Genomic DNA, 18,323 nt, shown 5'->3' with positions numbered 1-18,323 from the left:
AGAGGCACCCAGTGGTGTGCAGATGAGGGAAGCGGGGAGACCATGGGCCCAGAGACCGTGGGGTCCGAAGCCCAGCACCACCACTTACCTGCTCTGGGACCAAGGGAGTTCACGGCCCCTTTTTTGAGCCTGCTTCCTCATCCATAAAACAGATTCTTAGGGACACCTGGGTGGCTCAGGGGTTGAGCATCTGCCTTCGGCTCAGGGTGTGATCCCAGGATCCAGGTTTGAGTCCCATATTGGGCTCCTTGCGGGAGGCCTGCTTCTCCCTCTGCCTGTGTCTCTGCCTCTGTGTGTGTGTGTGTGTTTGTGTGTGTGTGTGTGTGTGTGTGTATGTGATGAATAAATAAATAAAAATCTTAAAAAAAAAAAAAAAGAGACTCTTAGATGTAATACTGTGCAAATCCAGCACAGAGGGGGTTCCTAGCGTGGGCTGTGCCCCCTAACGTCAGGGAAAGGACTGTGGTGAGCACACACTGCTGCCCGCCTCTTTGAAAGAAGCAGGATCCTTGTCCCAGACAGAAAAGATCTCACCCATCACCCTGCTTTCATGAAGTTTCCGCCAGAAAGCTTGAGGCCTTCCCATCCCCATGGCTCTCTGCTCTGGGAACATGGAGCAGCCTCCAGGGTGTGGAAGGAGGGGGCGCAGTTTGCAGGACACAGCCAAGGGGGTGGGGTGAGGTGGGTGTTGTGTTCAGTGCTTTTTGGGGGTCCAGGCTTGTTAATTAGAGAGGAGGTGGGGGGCAGTAGGGACGCCCCCCTGACCGTCAGGGCGCATCCTGGTAGTGTCCCGAGCGTCCAGTTGGGGTGGGAGCTTCCAGGGAGGAGAGACAAACCCTGCGCCCCAGAGGGAGGAGTCCGTACCACCCTCAGGGGAAGAGCTGGGGAGGCAGGACACGGGACTGGCACCCTGACTCCCACCCTGGCTGCCCCGGGTGCCTCTGGGAAGCCAGGGCCCAAGCAGCACAGGTGGACAGTGGCAGCTCTAGGACAAAGTCCGGTGTGGAAATGAGGCCCAGATGGGGGAGGCGACCTGCCCAAGACCACACAGCCAGGCGTGGAACCTGCTCTGTTCCTGCAAGCCAGCCCTCGAGTGGTCTGCCCCTGGGAGCGAGGGGGTCTCCGCCCGGGGTGCCCATCCGAAGCACCTGGTGAGGGGCTAGACCAGCCCGCAGGCCGCACCCCGGACCAACCGACTGAAAAGACCTCTGGGGTAGGGTTCGGGCATCAGCATTTCCAGGCGGTCTTTTCAAAGAACCAGCTGCTTGTTTCAGGGACGTTCTGTTGTTTCTCTGTTTTCAGTTCATTGCCTTCTGCTCTGACCTTTTATGAACTCTGTTTGCCTTGGCTTTGGTTTGCTCTACTCTTTCTGGTTTCTCAAGGTGGGCGCGTAGGTGAGGGTTGGGGACTCTTCTCTCGTAGCATAAGCATCGCTGTGGAGCTGCGAGTCTCCCTCCAGGTCCGGCCTGAGCTTGGGCCCCAGGTGGCGGTTCTCAGCCCCCCAGCTACGCCCCAGGAGCCGGGGCTTTGAGAACCAGTGTCCTCATCTCCTGTGGCTCTCGGGCCACCCCGACGGGGAGCTGAGAGCACTTCCCAGTCCTTTTCCAGGGCTGCGAGGAGGAAATTGGGCTTCGCCTGCTGAAGGACTTGGTTGGGGGACAACGTAAGACCCCAGCCCGGCCGTTTATGCGGCTCTCTCCTTCCCCCGCCTCGGGACACAGACACACCGACAAGTTACTCCTCAAGCTTATCTAGAGAACAAGTGAATAGAAGCCTCTGGGGGCAGGGGCGGGGGTGAGGGGCCAGCGAGCCGGGCCTCACCTGGTGCTCAGCGCTGGAACAGGATGGAACAGTGTGGTCCCGGCGTGCGCCCGGGCCGGGGCCGTGAGGGGAGGTGTTCCTGCACCTGCCGGGCCCCGTCCCCGGCACCGGGAAGGGACGGCATCGCAGGCCTGCTGGGCCCTGCCTCCCGCTGGACCGCAGCCCACACCGCACCCCGGGAGGCCGGTCCTGCTTCCCCCCTCCTGCCCGTCACCAGACGGGCCCTGGCCGGTTCTGGAACCCTGGTGTGCCCGAGCCCCCCAAATACACTGAACTAGGGCTTGAGCCCCGGAAGCCGCTGGTGGGGAACAGGCTCTGCGAGGCTATGAGGGGCAAGTCGTGTCACCGGGCCATTCCCGGAACTCGGGGCAAACCCTGGTCCTGAGCCTACACGGCTGCCGTGTCCCGGTTCCCCTCCTCTTCCAGGACTCAGTTTCCCCCTCTGCAGACAGGACAGCGCCCCCCTGAGGATCACCGAGTCAGGGCAGCCAGAGGCCGCCGTCGTCCCCGTCCCCACCTACAGCCCACCGTGATGGACGGGCCTCTGCGGAGCTGCTTCCAGGCCTTTCCGGGGGCTGCAGGGCAGGCTTGTTTGGGGCTGGTGTATGGCTGCCCTGTATCCCGTGGGGCGCGCGCAGGGTCTGAGGAGGATCGGAGCCGTGTTGAGCCAGCGCTCCGGAGGAGCAGCTCGTCTGCCTGCTGGAGACGGAAGCGATGAAAACAAGATTCCGTCTAGGAATCGTCCAGGGCACGGCGGGCGGCCAGGAGCCAGGCAGCCTGGCCGGGGACCCTGCGCGCACAATCGGCCCACTGTGGGGTGCGCCGTCCCGGCGGCCTGGCGTCCCCGAGGCCCGGAGCGAACGGCCCCCTCGCCGGGCGGCTTTGACCATTTATGAGGTGCCGTCTGGACTGTGATGAATGAGGTGGCGTCCGTCAGCGTTTCGGGGAACCTGGCCCGGGTGGAAGGTGCTAAGTAAATAGGGGGAGGGGCACCGGCCTCCTTGCTGGGTCACTCGAGGCCCTCGGTTTCCCCGTCCTTACGGAGGCACTGAGGCCCCCGGCCCCAGGGACCCCTTCTGCTGGGGCCATGTGGGTGGCAGGCAGACAGCCTGGGTGCCCAGAGCCACACTGACACTCGTCATCTAGGGTGCAGTGTGGCCGGGCCATCTCGGGCCCACATCTGTTCCTTCCTGGGCCTCCATTCCCTCACTGGAGGAAGGAGGGGTCGTGCCCAGAAGTGCCCCCAGCTTTTGGGTTTGGGGCTCGTTTGCTTTTCCCTCTGGTCGTGCTTCATCCAGTAGATCCAGGGAAGGTGCTGGTACTGAAGTCAGAACCGGGGTCCAAGTCCCACCCTGCTGCACGCTGGCTGCACGACCTGAAGCTGACCCCCCGCCCCGTCCCCATGTCCTTCTCTCTGGGGGATGAGACATGAAGTCTGGGTGGATATGAATGAGGTGCCGCCGTGGATATGCTGGGCAGAGCTCTGGGACTCTCCGTCCTGCAGGGGGTGGGTTTGGGCCTGACACCCGATGGTTGGCCACCCGGGCAGAGGGGCCAGGGGAGGACCAGTCCAGGGTGGTGGTCCGTGGTGCGTTTGACGTGGCTGGTGCCACCCGTCCCCGGGGTCACCTTGGTGCACCTGGCCAGGCCCCTGCCCTGTAACGAACTGATACCGTCTGCAGAGCAGGTGACTTTGGTGGTGCCCGGCTCAGTGTTTGGCCCCCGGGACGGCTGGCCTGGACTGTCGTCCCCATGGCTGGTGAGCCCCGGGCCCCGGCGGGGTTGCTGGGCCTCTCGCGTCTGTCTGGGCTGAAGCATAATCTAACCTCGACTTTGCAGCCTTGCTAATACCTCGGGTGAAGCCGTGGCGAGATGAACCGAGAAACCGTTGTCATTATTATGTGCGTTATTGAGACGGCATCACTGCAGCCTCCAGCGGAGCTTGGAAGACCAAAGGTTCTGTCTCTCATCCCTCCCCGCCTAGACGGCTGTCCGTCTCGGGGTTCCGGCCGGCCCCCTCCTGCACCGTGGGCATGGGTGCAGCAGCCCCTGCCCCTGCCCCCGCCCCCTGGCCCCGGCCCGCTTCAGAGCGCTGGCGTGCTTTGCGTGAGGCTTCAGTCCTCCCCCACGGCTGGGCGTTTGGACTGGTGCCTTTTCTGTTCCGAGTAGCACTGTCACAAACGTCTCTGAAAGTACTTTTTTCCCTCGATTCAGCAAACTTTTACTGAAGACTGCACATGCCAGACTCTGTATGAGGTCTCTCTAGAATTAAATCTTCAGGAAAGATTTCCAGGAATGGGGTTAAAGACCATAATTCATTTTATATTCCTCCACGTCCTCCCCGGATGACCCCCATCAGAAGCGCCGACAGCTGAGCATCCGCCAGGGGGGAGGGAGGGTGGCAGAGGGGACCGTGTCTGCGTCCCGGGCATGATGCGTAAGGACAAACGGAGCCGCCACGTGGCTGCAGCAGGATCACGTGCAGGAGGATGGGGGGCGGCCCAGAGTCAGGGCTGCGGCAGGTGAGCCCCACCCCGCAGGGGACAGTCCTCACGAGTCCGGGTGCTGGTGGGAAGTGGAAGAGCAGCCCCTCTGAAGGGTTTCTTGATGGCCACTCGGGGTGATCTGGGCTTTTCCCGCTGCCTGGCTTCCGGGCTGTGAGGGCCGTCAGCACCGCTGCCTCTGGCCTCACCTGACCGCTCACCTCGGGGCCCCTCGCGGGCCGGCGGCCCCCATCCTGTTCAGTCCTCACATCTGTGTGCCGCAGCAGCGGGGGACGTCACCTGCCCAGGCAGGATGCGGGCCCTGGCCACGCAAGTCCCGAGCCCGTGTGCAAGGGGCCCTTGTCCCCAGGCCTTGTGCCAGGCCCCCGAGCTCCGTGAGGACCGCAGCGAGGAGCTCGCACTCCAAGCTCTCTGGCTGGTGGGAGCCGGGCCGGCAGCGCTCAGCTCCCTGCCTGGCACGGGAAGCGGGTGCCGTCCCTCCTGCCACCCTGCTGTCGCGGCGGCGGCTCCTGATGGTGGTGAGGCAGGGAAGGCCGTGAGCTCGGGAGCGCAGGACGGAGTGCGGTTCAGTGCTACGAGCCCGGCACACCGGATTTCATTTACGGGGCCAGGGGCCTCCTTAGGTGGAAGCAGTCCTGGGGCACCTGGGGCTCAGTCCGTGGGCATCTGCCTTCAGCTCAGGTCAGGATCTCGGGGTCCTGGGATCGAGTCCTGCATCAGGCTCACCGCTCAGCGGGGAGTCTGCTTCTCTCCCTCTCTCTCTCCCCCCCTCCACCACTCCTTCTCTCCTCTCTCTCTCTCTCTCTCAAATAAATGAAATCTTTTTTTAAAAAAATGCTAGAAGCAGTCCTCACCAGGTGAGGGCCCCAGGTTGGCCTTTGGAGGGCCTTCTGGAGTGGGCTGGGGCCCGGGCACTGGAGGTGGATCCGCTCAGCCCATTTCCTCCATGAAGACCCTGGGCCAGGCTGCCGGGGAGGAGAGTGACCGGTGACCCCGCGCCGGGGGCATCTTCAGAGAAGTGCAGGATCCGAGCTGAACAGTAATATCCCAGCACGGGTCTCATTCAACACGGGCTCCGGAACCCTGTTGGCTCCTAAGACCTCCACGTCTCTGCGCCAGCATCCCTCCGCTGGCGCCCCTCCCAGCCCCGTGCCCACATCCCCTGTACCACCTGTCCCCGCCGGTATCCGCCTGTCTCCTGTCGGCCCCTGAGATCAGACATCCATCCACGAATGGGCGACAGGGTGGGAGGGCCAGAGGGTCAGCAGTTCTGAGTGGAGGCTCCTAAGTCCAGAGAGAAGGGACTTCCCTGAACAAGGGGCGGCTGGCGGGTGGTAGGGGGTTCTCCGTGCAAGTGGGAGCTAGTTTGGAAAAACCTGAGCTGAACAATCCAATGACCTAGGTGCTGTGCCGGGTGCTGGGAAGCCAGCGGGACAGGGGGAGCCAGTCCGGGCCCCAGGCCTTACTGTCCCCTTGGCGCCACGTCACAGGCTCCCCGGAGTGAGAAGCCAGGAGTCTGTTCGTCTGGGAAGGATGACCTGTGAGTTTCTGCAGACGGGGTGCTGGAGCCTCACTGTGCCCTCCCGAGGGCAGGAACAAGACCTTGCTGGCCCCGGCCGCTAGGAAGGTGTCCCCTCTGAACGATCACCTGCTTCTGTGTAACCCCAGGGCTCCCCTCTTTGCCTTGGCCGCCAGGGAGCTCAAAGCCGCCGTGTTTTGCTCTGGCTCCCAGGCCTGTGGCACAGGTGCTTCCCCGCTTCTTCACTGTGGTTTCTCAGCCGTGTGTCTAACTTCCTCTGGCTGTCCTGGAGAAACGTCACCGTGTGCCTTTCTCGGTACCCAAGACCCTTAAAAAGCCAACTCTTCATCCGTGTTGTTCCATGTTTCATTGTCTGGACCACAACTTATTCATTCTGCTGCTCGTGGGCACTGGGGCTGTTCCTAGCTTGGGGTCTTTATGAACAGAGCTGATGGGACGTCTCTGTCCCCGTCTCTCGGGGAACAAAGGCTCAGTGCCCCGGGTGGGTGCACACGACGGGATCCCGGGTCACACACGTGGTTTCCACGCGTTTCCCCTTAGGAGATACTGCGCCAAACCAGTTTTTTCCAGAGGGCTGCCTGGTGGGCCCTCCTGCGGGCCACGTGGGAGAGTTCCTGTTGCTCACGTCCTGCCAGCGCTCCCTGACCTTCACTCGGGCCATTCTGGGGGGGCTCGTACTGGCCCCGACGCTGGGCACCTTCGCACGTGCACAGGGGCCGTGGGGGACCCGGTTTGTGAAGTGCCCATTTTAACCCCGTGGAAGAGGAACACGCGCCAAGTAGGCGAAGGCTGGTAGATGAGGTCCCACGTGCGTCCCCCGGAGACCGTGGGGTCGCGACACTGCACTTGAGGCCAGGCTGTACTCCCCGCCTCTGGACGCTGAGCAGCACCCGGGGAGGCGCGGCCTGGCTCGTCGGCAGGGGGCACCCTGACTCGGGAGACTTTGCTCCCAGGCTAACAGACCCGGACAGGGTTCGGGGGTGAGCCTCGAGCTGCCACGGAGCACCGGGCGGTGACCACCCGTCCCGAGCCTCTGTCTTCATGTATCGAGGGGGCTTATCGGCGCCTGAGGAAGCCAGCACGACACCCCCCACCCCGCAGCTGCACTCCGACACCCAGAGCTGCTGGCCCAGCCGCTAGGTCTGCGCGTGCTGGTGGAAGCGACACCAGGCCTCAGTGGCCCCTCCGCCCCCAGCATGGGAGGGCACCACCGCCCGCACCCTCCCTCTCTCCTGGGCCCCCTCACGAGGACCCAGAGCGTGGGTGTGCAAGCCCAGGGTCGCTGGGCTAGCCAGGGGTCTCCTGCCAGCCTGAGGCCCAGCGTCCAAGGGGGCAGGGGTGTGGCAGCTTTCTCGGGGAGGCCGGGCCGGGTGGGGGCACGTGCACACTTCTCGGGGGATTTGGCCGTTGGAGAGCATATTGCAAGGGGCCGGGCCATTGTGTTAAACTAAACACCAGGTGTTCAACATGTTTTTATCAAAATATTCTGAGCAGCTGTCAGGAGTTCCTCTGCGGGAGGCCCGATGCCAGCCCCCAGGGGCCCCGGGCCCTGCCCGAGCGGGGCCTTTAGGTGCGGGCCCGCCTGCTGCTTGCTCGCCCAGCCCGCCCGGCGCCTGGTGAGGCCTAGGCCACGCTGCAGGTGCTTCCAGCCGGGCCGGCGAGGCCCTCGGGCTCGGGCAGTGGCTCAGCGACCCCGGGCAGGCCCCTCACCCTCTGAGCCTCCACTTTGTCAGCCGTAAGATGCGAGGCAGTAGCAGCCACGCGTTGAGCCGCTGTGGAAACCAGAGGAACTAAAGCGTGCGAGGCCCCTCGCCGAGTCCCTGGAGGGAGACGGCTCTGGGTGACCGTGACTATTGTGAATAATATTATGAACAGCGAGTCCTGTGGGCTTGGAGGAGTAGGCCCCAGGGGCAGGCGGGGGGCACAGGCTGGCTCAGCGACTCCCCGTGGCCGCCCCTTCTCTCTCCCAGGAGCCCAGAGTGGCCCCTGCCACCTGTCCCCAGGCCCAGGCATATGGTCCCCATGGTCACGCTCAACACCTGCCAAGCCGGGAGCATTGTGCCCACCCCTGGCAGCCTGGCCGGGTCCTGTCAAGAGCCCCCCGAGGTGTTTGGCCCTCAGGACCTACCACCTTCTCCAGAGATGGCATGTGCTCTCCAGACGTGGAGCCCACCGGAGTGTCCCAGGAGCCGCTGGGGACCCGGCCCCTCCCCTCTGGCCAGAGGGCGCCCACGAGGGGCTCGACCCACCCCAGTCTAGGGCCTGCCGGGTGTCCCTCCACCCGGATGGCACATGTGCCGGGGCCCCCGCCCTGTGCCAGCTGCAGCGTCTCCAGACGCCCCAGTGCAGCCCCAGGAGGGGGTCTCCCTGGCCCCAGACCGGGGGCTCCGGGTGGTCTGGTGTCTGGCCAAGGTCACACAGTGGGCAGGCCGGCCCGGTGCACAGCCGTGGGCTGGGACAGTGGGAGGGATGCCACGTGCTCCGTCTGGCAGCCCCCGCCCCCCCCCCAGGCCTGCCTGGTCCCTGCCTGGGTGGGAAGCATCTGGTTGTCGTTAGGAACCCTGGGGTCTCTGGGAACAAAGTGAGGGAAGACAGGAGAAGCCGCCCCTGCTGTTTGCACGGGCTGGGGGAGCCACAGGGCCGTGTGGTGGCTTGCTGCTGGCGCCTGACTTGGGTGCCCGGGGTGCCCAGGGTGCCCTGCGGCGCTGTGGCCAGAGCTGCCCGCCCTGGGGTACCCTTCCCACAGCAGAGCCAGGCCTCCGTTCTGGAAGGTCCCAACTGGATTCCCCGGGCCCGAGTCCCCGAGGCCTTGCAGGTGTCCATTCGGGGGGTACGATGGGTCCTGGAGACCCGGGGAGGGGGGAGACCCCGGTCCCTTGAGTCGGGCCTCATGGGGGACACGGGCATGTGAGGTGACCTAGGCAGCAGCACAGGCGGCTTGGGGGACGGGACAGGGTGAACACCAGAGCCGCGGGGTTACAGGTGGGGGTTGGCAGGCTCCAGGGCCCCCTCCTGGGCCCCGTTAGGGAGGGTGGACCTGGTCTCGGTGGGAGCGGGATGGCAGGGGGTGCCGGGTGTCCTGCCCAGACCCGTCACTGGCCCTCCGCTCGGGACTCTGGCACCTGCGGCTTTTCTCAGGACGCGGCCTCGTGCGGGGAGCTTGCTGCCGGGCAGGTGTTGGCCCTGGCGTGGGGTGGCACTTCCAGGCTTTGACATCTGGACGGGGGAGCTCAGGTGCCGGGGACCCAGCAGTGGGGCTCCCTCAAGGAGGCGAGGCGCCCGGAGGGCACGTGGGCCCGCGTGTCGGGGCCTGGGCTCTCGGGAGGGCTGGGGAGGGGCGAGCAGGCCGGGCCGCCGGGGCCCTGGGCCCTAGACGCCTGCCCGACTGCCCGTCACCCTCCGCTACAAGACGCACGGGGCCTCACGCCTAGATCTCTCGGCCGCTCGGGCTCGGGGGGAGCCGGACACACGGCCCCCGGTGGTCAGAAGGAAGGCGGCCACCTCCTGTCTGCTCGGACCGTTGCTGACTGCTCCCGTCTCCGGAGGACCCGAGGCCTTACGCCGGGAGTATGAGGCGATGCCCCTGACCTCAGGGAGTCCACAGTCTGGGGGCATCACACAGCTCCAGGCAATTGCAGGAGAGAGACGGGTGCCCCGGTGGGGTCGGCACGGGTGCCATGGAGCACGCACCTGACGGAGGTGAGGGCCAAGGAAGGGCTTCCGGGAAGGCTTCCTGGAGGAGGTTACTTATTCCTTGGGAAAGGGGTCCCAGCTCCACTGCGCCACCCAGGTGTCCCATCCAGCTTCTGGTTTTAAAAACGGTACATGGGCCCAACCCGAAGTGTCCAGAGCCACCGGCTTGTAAGTCCAGCCTCGGGGCGCAGGTGGACTGAGCAAAGGCTGTGGGGGGCTCCCAGCAGGACTCGGGGTGCCGAGGGACCCCTGGAGGCGGCCACCTTAGCCGCGGGCGGGGCTGTGTCCCGCGTCCATTCTGGGCGCACCTGCAGGTGAGCGGCCGTGCGAGCCGCCCAGGAAGCAGCTGGCAGGGGTGACGGGGTGGGGGGTTCTGGGTGACAAGGCCCCAGTGGGCCCAGACCGACCGTAAACAGCCCTGCCTCCTCCCTGCAGGCGGAGCGGCCCCGGGGCGGGCTGCTGGGGTGCGTGGTGACCGCACCCCCCTGCCCCCCCCTCCCCGTGCTGGGGACTGTGGGGCCCGGGGAAGAGGTGGCCTCGCCTGTCCCTTTTCTTTCATTTTCCTTGTTGGTTTTCCGCAAACGCTGTGCCGTCCCCACTGCATCTGTTGATGCTGGAGGCACCTCCTGGGGTACCCCCTGCCCTGGAGCGGATCCAGAGGCCTCTCGGCACATTGGTGAGACGGACGCCGAGTCCGCCCCGTGTGCGGGGGAGGACTCGCTAACATGAGCGCGGGTTTAACTTTTCCAGAAAGCCAGACACGTGTGGTCAGTCCCAGCTCTGCCGTTTCCTGCTCGCGACTTTGGGCCCGTGCCTTCCCCTCGTGCGTCCGTGTCGTCGTCTCTGGGATGACGGGTTGTGGTGCCCGCTTCTCGGGCCCCTGTGCAGTGTGGTCCTCAAAGGCCACACATTTGTGCCCTGGTCCTTGGGGTGTGGCATCTGCGGCTCACCCATCCCCCAAGCCAGGCCAGCTTTGTTTGCATTCCGGGGCCTGCCCGCCTTCCCCTGCCTCGGTTTACCCACCAGGGCTCAGAGCCCCTGAGATGGGTCCAGCAAGTGCCTCCTGCTGGGAGAGCCTCCCGGTGCTTCGCAGCTGGACGGTGGGGCAGCCAGGGTGCCGTTCTGAGCTCAGGGACGCCACCCACCTGAACGAAAGGGGTGTCCAGTTAGCCCAGCCCTGCCCCTCGCCGCAGCTCGCCTCCACGTCCAGTGAGGGCTGGACCACCAGGAAGCCGCAGGGCGCTCCCCATTCTGGGTGCCACCCCCAGTCGCCACAGTCCACAGGTGCAGATGTAGGGAGGGTGTGTCTCCCAGTGGGTGGGTGTTGGGGCCCTGCCCTGCCTGGACCAGCAGGGGTGGAGGGGCGGGGAGACTGCCAGCCTGTGCTCCCCCCACGAGGCCTCCCCCACGAGGTCGGGCCCCTGGCTCCGCTGTCCGCTCCCGAGGGGCCTGGTCACCTGAGGTGCAAGGAAGTTCATTGGGGGGGGGAGGTGGTGGGAGGTGGTTCAGACCTGCATGGGGCCCCGGCAGGGACCCCAAGGGAGGGTTACCTGTTATCTCCCCCCCCATTACAGAGGAGCTGGTGGCCAGATGAGGGGGGGCCCAGGTGCCTGCCAGAGATGGAGGCCGGGGGGTACAGCCGCCACCCAAGCGGAGCTCTGACGCCAACAGAGGTGCTGGCCAGCAGGAACATGTCCCCACCTCCTTTCCTGGCCTGGGAGCTTGCGCCCCAGAGGGCCGGGGGGCCCAGCAATCTTTGAGGCCTGGGCTTTTATTTGGTATTTTCCCCCCATGCGACGTTAAGGTCACGAGGGCCCTGTCTACGGGCACTGGGTCGGCAAGGGTGGGGCCGGGGACAAGTGACGGGGGACACAGGGTGGGGGTGGGGTGCGGACAGGGCAGCCCATGACTGCTGCCCATGACTGCTGGGCACCTGGCCCTTGTGTCCGTGGTGACCTTGAGGGCAAGGTGATGAGGGTCCCGGGGGACCCCGGTAGTGGAGGCGCTGACTCGGGAAGGGGCTCCTGCCGCCCTTCTCTGTTGGCAGAGGACCCAGAGTTTTCCCAGGGGTGGCCCGGGCGTCTGTCCCATCCACCCCGCATCCGGGACCCGGGTCCCGTGCTGGTCCCGGGGACGGGGTAGGAGCGGCCCCTCGGATCCCGGCCACCCCGCCGCGAGGTCCGCGCCCCTCTGGCTCCCAGCTGCCTGCCGTTCGGCCCGCGGCGCCCTGGGCCAGCAGGTGGACGTGGAAGCGTTTGCAGGAGGCCACACTCCGGCCTCCCGGGGTCGGGGCCCCGCGGCTCAGATGAGAAGACGCCCTTGGCCCAGGCTTGTCACCTCTGGCCCCGTGAGCGACTCCCTCCGTCCTGCCCTCTGACTTCGTCAGCACGGCCTGCTTGGCGTCCCTGAGTTCATTTGGCCGGCCTGCCCCCAGCGCCTGGCGCTTCCAGAACAATCGAGGACAGGGACGCGTGCCCCAGCCCGTGTGGGGCGGAGCAGGGGCGGGGGGCGGGCCTGCCTCGGTGGCGCCGGCCCCTCGGGAGCTCCCGGAGGACAGGCCACCCCGCGGCCCCGCACGAGAAGCAGGCGGGCGAGGACGTGGCGGGTCCGGCCGCCGTTCTCTGCGGCACAAAGACTGTCCCTGTCAGGCCCCGCGGGCCGGGCACAGACGGGCCTTGTTCTCTGCCTGTCACTGGGCACGAGGCGGAGGAGTAGCTCAGGGCAGGCGGCGCCCTGCCAGGTGGGGGCCTTTGTCCACTCGCTCGCCGGCGACACTTCCTGGGTGCGCGCCCCGGGCCCGGCCTGCGCTGACCACCCCGCGACCACCCCCGGCAGGAAGCCGCCCCCCCCCCCCCCCCAGCAGCCCAGGTCGGCAAGCACCTGCCGGGGTGGCGCGGTCGGGGACAGGGGCCGTGTGCCCACAGGAGGGGGCAGCTGGGCCCTGGGCTCGGGCTGCTGGAGGTGGGGACGAGTGAGTGAGGCCCGCGGGAGAACAGGAGTCGGAGCTGGAGCAGGTCTGGAGAGCGCTCCCCGACGCAGTGTAGACGCCGCCGGGCCGGCTGGGGGAGGAGCACGGGCCTGGCCACCCTGCCCAGGGTCCGGCCGCAGCAGGGGCAGACGTGGGGGCAGATGAGCATCGGGGAAGCTGCTCTGACCCACGCGCCCAACCCGGGCCCCACCAGCAACCCCCAGGTGCCACCCGAGGGGCCCCGGGGAGCGGAGGCGACCGCCTGGGCCCCCTGCAGGGCAGCCACCTGTGGAATCTGCCTCTGCCACCATCGTGGGTCAGGGTCTGAGGGCCGCGTGCTCCTGCCTAGTTAGGGTGACGTCCACGCCAGCCTCTGGAGGGCGGGGAGGACCCGGGGCTGGGGGACGGGGGCCAGGCTTCGTGTCCCGTTTCCTGGAAGCTTCCCTGGCCCCACAGGTCCCCTGTAAGTGCCCTCAGAGCTGTCGCCCTGTGACCCGGAGGGCAGAGGGCAGGCTGGGGTGGGGGCACCAGGTGTTCTCGGAGCAGCCCGGAGGCCGCGTCACGTGCCCACCGTACAGATGGGGAAGCTGAGGCTCAGGGAGGTAGGGACAGGTCATGGTGGGCCGAGCAGCGAGCCCACGGGGGCCCCACGGGGTGCCGGGAAGGGGGCCCCCGACGTCACGGAGGGGCAGGGGGGTGACCAGGACCCAGGAGGCCTAGCGCTGCCCACTCGGCCCCCACCTCGCACACACTCGCTGTCTCTCGGCCCCCTTGCGCCCGTCTGTCCTCGCCTCCTTCCCTCCCCGTCTCTAGCACCTTCTGTTTCGCTCTCTCCTCCCCCTCCCTCCGCCTGTGTCTGTCTGACTCAGTTTCTCCTCCCTCCCCTCCCTGTGTGTGTGCATCCGTCTGTCCCGCGATCCCACCCCGCCGTCACTGCCCGGCTGTCCCATTGCCCTCCCCGCTCCGCGGCCCAGGGCTCATCTTTGCGGCGTCTCTAGGCCCCGCAGGACACGAGTTGGCCAGAGCCGCTGCGGGGGCCCCAGAGGGGGGCGGGCGGCCCAGACCCGGTGCCCCCGGAGAGCCACAGCCCACGGCAGCGCCACGTAATTAAGACGTAGGAGGCCGCGATTCCCCGTGTTGGCAAACACCGGCCGCTGCTAACGCGGTCCCTTCTTGTAACGGGTTCTCGAACTTAATGCTGTGTAATTACGCGTGATTAGCCGCGTACGCGGTCGGGGCCGTTTGCTGCGGAGGCCGCGAGTGGCTGCTTTCACCCGCAAATTTCTGGTTCCCGCTCGGGGTCCAGTTCATTGGACTGAAGGGTAAGCGGGGCCCCGGGGCCCAGGGCGGATGTCCGACGAGGGGGGGGAGCCCCGGGCCAGCCGCCCGGGGACTGGGATGATGAGCCGGGGGGGGGGTTCGCTCTAAGAAGTTTGGGTCCCTGGGGCGGTCACGGTGACCTTGCGTTTTTGGGGTGAGAGCTGGGAGGCCACGGGCACTGGGGGCACAGAGCTGGGCCGGGGGGTCAGCGCCTGGACGGGCACAACCCAAGGCCTGCCTGGCGGTCCCCGCGGCCCCGATGACCCCCGCAGAGTGAAGGGCTGGGTACCCCCCTCCACTGTTGGCGAAGTGGGGCTTTGGAGCGGCCGCTGGGCCCCAGGGACAGCTAGGGAGGCCCCCACGGGCACATCCAGGGCGGCGCCAGACCCCAGGCCCAGGCCGGGCAAGAGGTGAGGCCAGGGCTCTGGGCGCAGGGGAGCGGTGGTGCCCGGCCTCCCCCAGCCTCCCCGGCCTCCCCGGCCTCCCCCGGCCACTCCCTCGAGCTGTGGGTTCATCCCGCGGGGGGCCTGGGCCCAGCCTGCCTGCCCCTCTTGCTCCAGTGCCCCTGGTCACACGGGCACCCAGGTCAGGGCCCGAGGCCGGGCCGCCACGACATCTCCCTGCCAGCCCAGCCCTGGCCTCCGGCGCGCTCCCCGACGGCTCCCGGGTCCTCAGTAATCGAGGCAAGAACCGCCCCCCCCCCCCCCCCCCCCCCCGCCTTGCACCGCACCTGCACCTGCACCTCCGGCCTGGCGTGTCGGCTTGCTCCTCACCGGAGCCCCCACAGGTGTCCTCTTACGACCTTTGTTTAGAGACAGGGACGCCAGGCACAGAGGTGCAAGGACCTTGCCCAAGTCACCTGAGTGAGGTGGAGCCACGCCTCTGCTCAGGGCACAGGTGGGGAAACCGAGGCAGACAGCTTGCCAGGGTGGGGTTTACTGCCTGTTTGGGTGCCTCGTCTCTCTGAGGACCCCTCCCACCCACCTGCGCGCCCCTTGCTGAGCCCTGGGCTCCGAGCTGCTCAGAGAAGAATCCCCGCCCCTCCCCGCCCCGGGGCCTGAGTGATGGGGGGGAGTCGCGCACCCTGCAGCGGGCATGGCCCGCAGCACCCACCTGACGCACACTGGGCGGGCCTGAGGGGGGCGCGCTGGCCTTCCGGGGATGAAGCATCCCGCAGGAGGGCCTGTCCAGGGAAGCCCCGGGCAGCCGGCGGCATGAGCGCCATCCTGGGTGGACAAAAGTGGCAGGTGGCCAGAGCCAGGGGTCGGCAAGCCTGTGGCGCAGGCCCAGGGAGGCGCTGGGTAGGCCTTGGGGGCCCCGTGCTGCATAGTCCTTGCTTTCTGCAGCAGCTTGAGGGCAGGATTGGGCCTGGGGGGCCACAGAGAACGGCCACAGTGTGGGAGAGGCCTGCCTCGTGCTTGTCAGGTCCTAGGTGACGTTTTGTTCCATACCCGTACGTGTGTCTGCACGTAAAACACCCTGAAATGACCAGTGTGGTGCACGTTCCCCTCCGTGACCGCCACCCAGGTGAAGGTCTAGAACAGTGCCAGCCAATGCCGCGGGTCACGTGCCCCCGAGAAGTAACCGTCTTCGGCCTCCGCGCTGTGCCCATTCCTGACCTTGCCCTGAGCGGGTCACCCAGCTGGGGCTCCCCGAGCCTGGCTTCCTGGGGCCCACCCGCCTCGGCGGAGCCGGAGCTGGAGCCCTTCCCTCCAAGCTCTCACGCGCGCTCACACCACAGTGCTTCTCCCTCCCCGGACACTCGTGTGCTTCCCCCTTCGTGCTGTCATCTCTAAAGCTGCTTGGCACGTTCCAGGGCGTGTCATCTGGTGAACGTGTTGGTGCATTTTTGCTGTGTGCGTACCCAGGAGCGAAACCGGTGGGTCGTGAGTAGGTGTCGACGCACCGTTTGCTCAGGTGGCCGCCTCCTATGCAACCTTTTGATAGACAAGCACGCATCTGCTGTGTTCCCGCGGTGGCCGGGTGGTGTCCCCTCAAAGAGCTGCACTGACACGACAGTTACTCTCGCTCGAGTCGCTGACCCAGCGGGTGGCGGTCAGGGTCCCCGTGCACTCAGCCCCTGGTGGTGTCTCCAGGGCTCTGGTTTGGGGCCTCGGCCGTAAGGTTGTCCACTCTGCCCTCCTCTCTCTCAGACCTGCCCCCAGGGCCCCAGCCTGGGGCAGGTGGCCTCGATCCACTGGGCTGACTCTTTAAAACAAAAGGACAACCATTGTAGGATAAAACGCTTTGCAAAAACCAAACCTTTCTGTATGTTAGTAAATCGTACACCAATAAAAAATAAATTAAAAAAAAAAACCAAAAAAAACAAAAACCAAACCTTTCAAAAGGGCCGACTTGGCTCTTAGGATGTTGTCAGAACCACTGTCAACCACTTCCTTCCAAACCAGGGTGGGAGCTTCGAGGTGGTGGCCTGGCTGCTGGGAAGGCACAGGTTCATGCTTTCCCAGGGAGCTTGGGTCAGACCTTGGGGTGATCCGAGTAGCAGGTCCTCAGGGCTGTGAGCTTGCAGAGGGGCGGCTCCCCCACCCCCACCAACTCCAGCCCATGAGCAGTGGGGAGGGGTCTTCTGGACCCGGACCTGAGTCTCCAGCTCACAGCACCCAGGCTGCACGCAGCCCCAGGGACGAGGTCCCACCCTCCCTACAGCTGTTGAAGACTTCCGGGATGTCCCTAGGAGCCCACCCCAGGTCCCTCCTGCGGCAAGGACTCCCGCCCTCTCACAGTTCCCCTCGCATGTCCCCCCCTGGAGCCCTGCTCCACTTCAGGACTATAGTTCGCAGCCTCCCTTCCTGGGGCACCCATTTTGGGGTCCCCTGTGGACCCCATAGGTGTTTGCATTGATGCCCTGGTCTCACTTCCCTTGTGCTCAGCATCCAGCCAGACGTCAGGAAGCATCTGGGGCTCTGAAGGTCCGGGGTCCCCAGATCCCACCCAGCCAGAGAGCTGCTTTGCCAGGAGGCCCCCGCTCTTGTGTGGGAGCGACCTCAGAGGACAGTGACCCCTGGGGTTTGGGCAGGAAGGCACTCAGAGCAGGGTCAAGCTCCTGGCCCTACCGTCAAGAGTATGACATTTCTGCCGGCTGCACAGATGGCGCAGGGGGCAGTGGTCACTCGCGTGGGGCTCCGAGCAAGCTCTGATGGAAGGGGTTGGGAGAGGGAACGGGAGGGAAGTGCGTGCCCCTGCGGGGGGAGGCCGGGTCGGGGAGCGGGAGGAGGGGGCCATCCGTTAACCTGGCGCGGAAGGCCCTGGAGCTTTCCGGAGGGCAGGCCGGGCCTGTGCTAGATGGGGGGGCGGGGGGGAGGAGGCTTCGGTGGGTCAGGACCCGCTAACCTGTGGCCCTGCCCTCCAGGCCCAGCGACGAGCGCCATCCGGAGGTGAAGGCTGACGGGTACGTGGACAACCTGGCCCAGGCCGTGGACCTGCTGCTGCAGCACGCGGACAAGTGATGAGCCTCGGGGGGCGGCCCCCGGCCTCATGCCGCCCCTGCCCCAGTGCCCGGACCACCCATGGCCCTGCCCTCTGCCCTTGACCCTGGACCGACAGGGAGAAGGTACCAGCTGGCACCTCTGCTTCCCCGCAGCTGCCTGGGGAGCGGGTCCCCCCGGGATGGCCTGCCCCCGTGAAGTCAGAGCAGGGGACAGACCTGTCTGGGTGCCCCCAGATTCGGAGCACCCTCTGCGCGTGGGCTGGAGGTGCTCTGGGAGCCCTCTCCGGGTGCACCTGCTCCTGTACCTGTCCCACCTCACTGGACCCGGGGACACTCACCCACGGCCCCTCTAGCAGACATTCTGTGCACAGAGTCGGGCCTGGAGAAGGTGGGGGCATGTGGCACCGCCCATGCAGCCCGGGCTGAGCCAGCCTCCCTGGGACTGCCCAGCACCCCTGCCCGCGTCCTGGCCCCCACCCAGAGTCGGAGTGGCCGCTTACCCCCGCCCCCAACGGTGACAGCCCGCTGCCCTTCCTACCCCAGGAGTCACCCTGGAGCCAGAGGCTGGGGCACCTCCCAGGGCCGCTGACGACCCGGCGGCAGGCGGAGGGTGATTCCGGGGCCCTAACTCGACAGACTGTGTCATGCCCGACGTGTGCAAGGGTGACCTCTGGTGAAATAAACGGCCCTGACCTGACTTGGGCTTTGACTCAGAGTTTGACGACTGCGGGGTCTGGGGAGGGGCGGGGCCCGGCCACTGAGCCTCAGACGGCCACGGGGACACCCCACCTGCCCCAGCCCCTCGGGGGCAACGGAGGCCCCACCAGGGCCCAGGCCGCTCTCAGGGGCAGCCCTGCGGGGGCGGTGGCGAGCCACAGGCTTCCAGAATTCACTCACAGCCCGGGTTTCGGGTTTCAAAATCAATCAGCTGAACAGATAACGTGATTGCTCTGTTTCCCCTCAAATCGATCCCGAAGTCACCGATAGGTCTTGGGGGACAGCTGCCCATAAAAGAAGTCCCGGGTGCTG

The 18,323-nt window shown here is 66.4% G+C and overlaps 1 protein-coding gene across 1 annotated transcript in view; it reads left to right on the top strand.

Annotated features, from left to right (window-relative positions):
- LHPP (phospholysine phosphohistidine inorganic pyrophosphate phosphatase) overlaps positions 1–17,991 on the top strand; it is a 127,026-nt gene extending 109,035 nt beyond the window's left edge. Inside the window, exon 7 of the mRNA XM_072804967.1 lies at positions 17,217–17,991. Within this exon, the coding sequence (XP_072661068.1) occupies positions 17,217–17,313 (97 nt within the window). The 3' untranslated portion in view covers positions 17,314–17,991. The remainder of the gene's footprint in view (positions 1–17,216) is intronic.
- Positions 17,992–18,323: the final 332 nt, after the last annotated feature.

This window comes from Canis lupus, chromosome 29, assembly GCF_048164855.1.
Source record: "Canis lupus baileyi chromosome 29, mCanLup2.hap1, whole genome shotgun sequence".
NCBI lineage: Eukaryota > Metazoa > Chordata > Mammalia > Carnivora > Canidae > Canis > Canis lupus.
The sequence above is the reverse complement of the archived record's forward strand: the minus strand, read 5'-3'. Positions and strand labels throughout refer to the sequence as shown.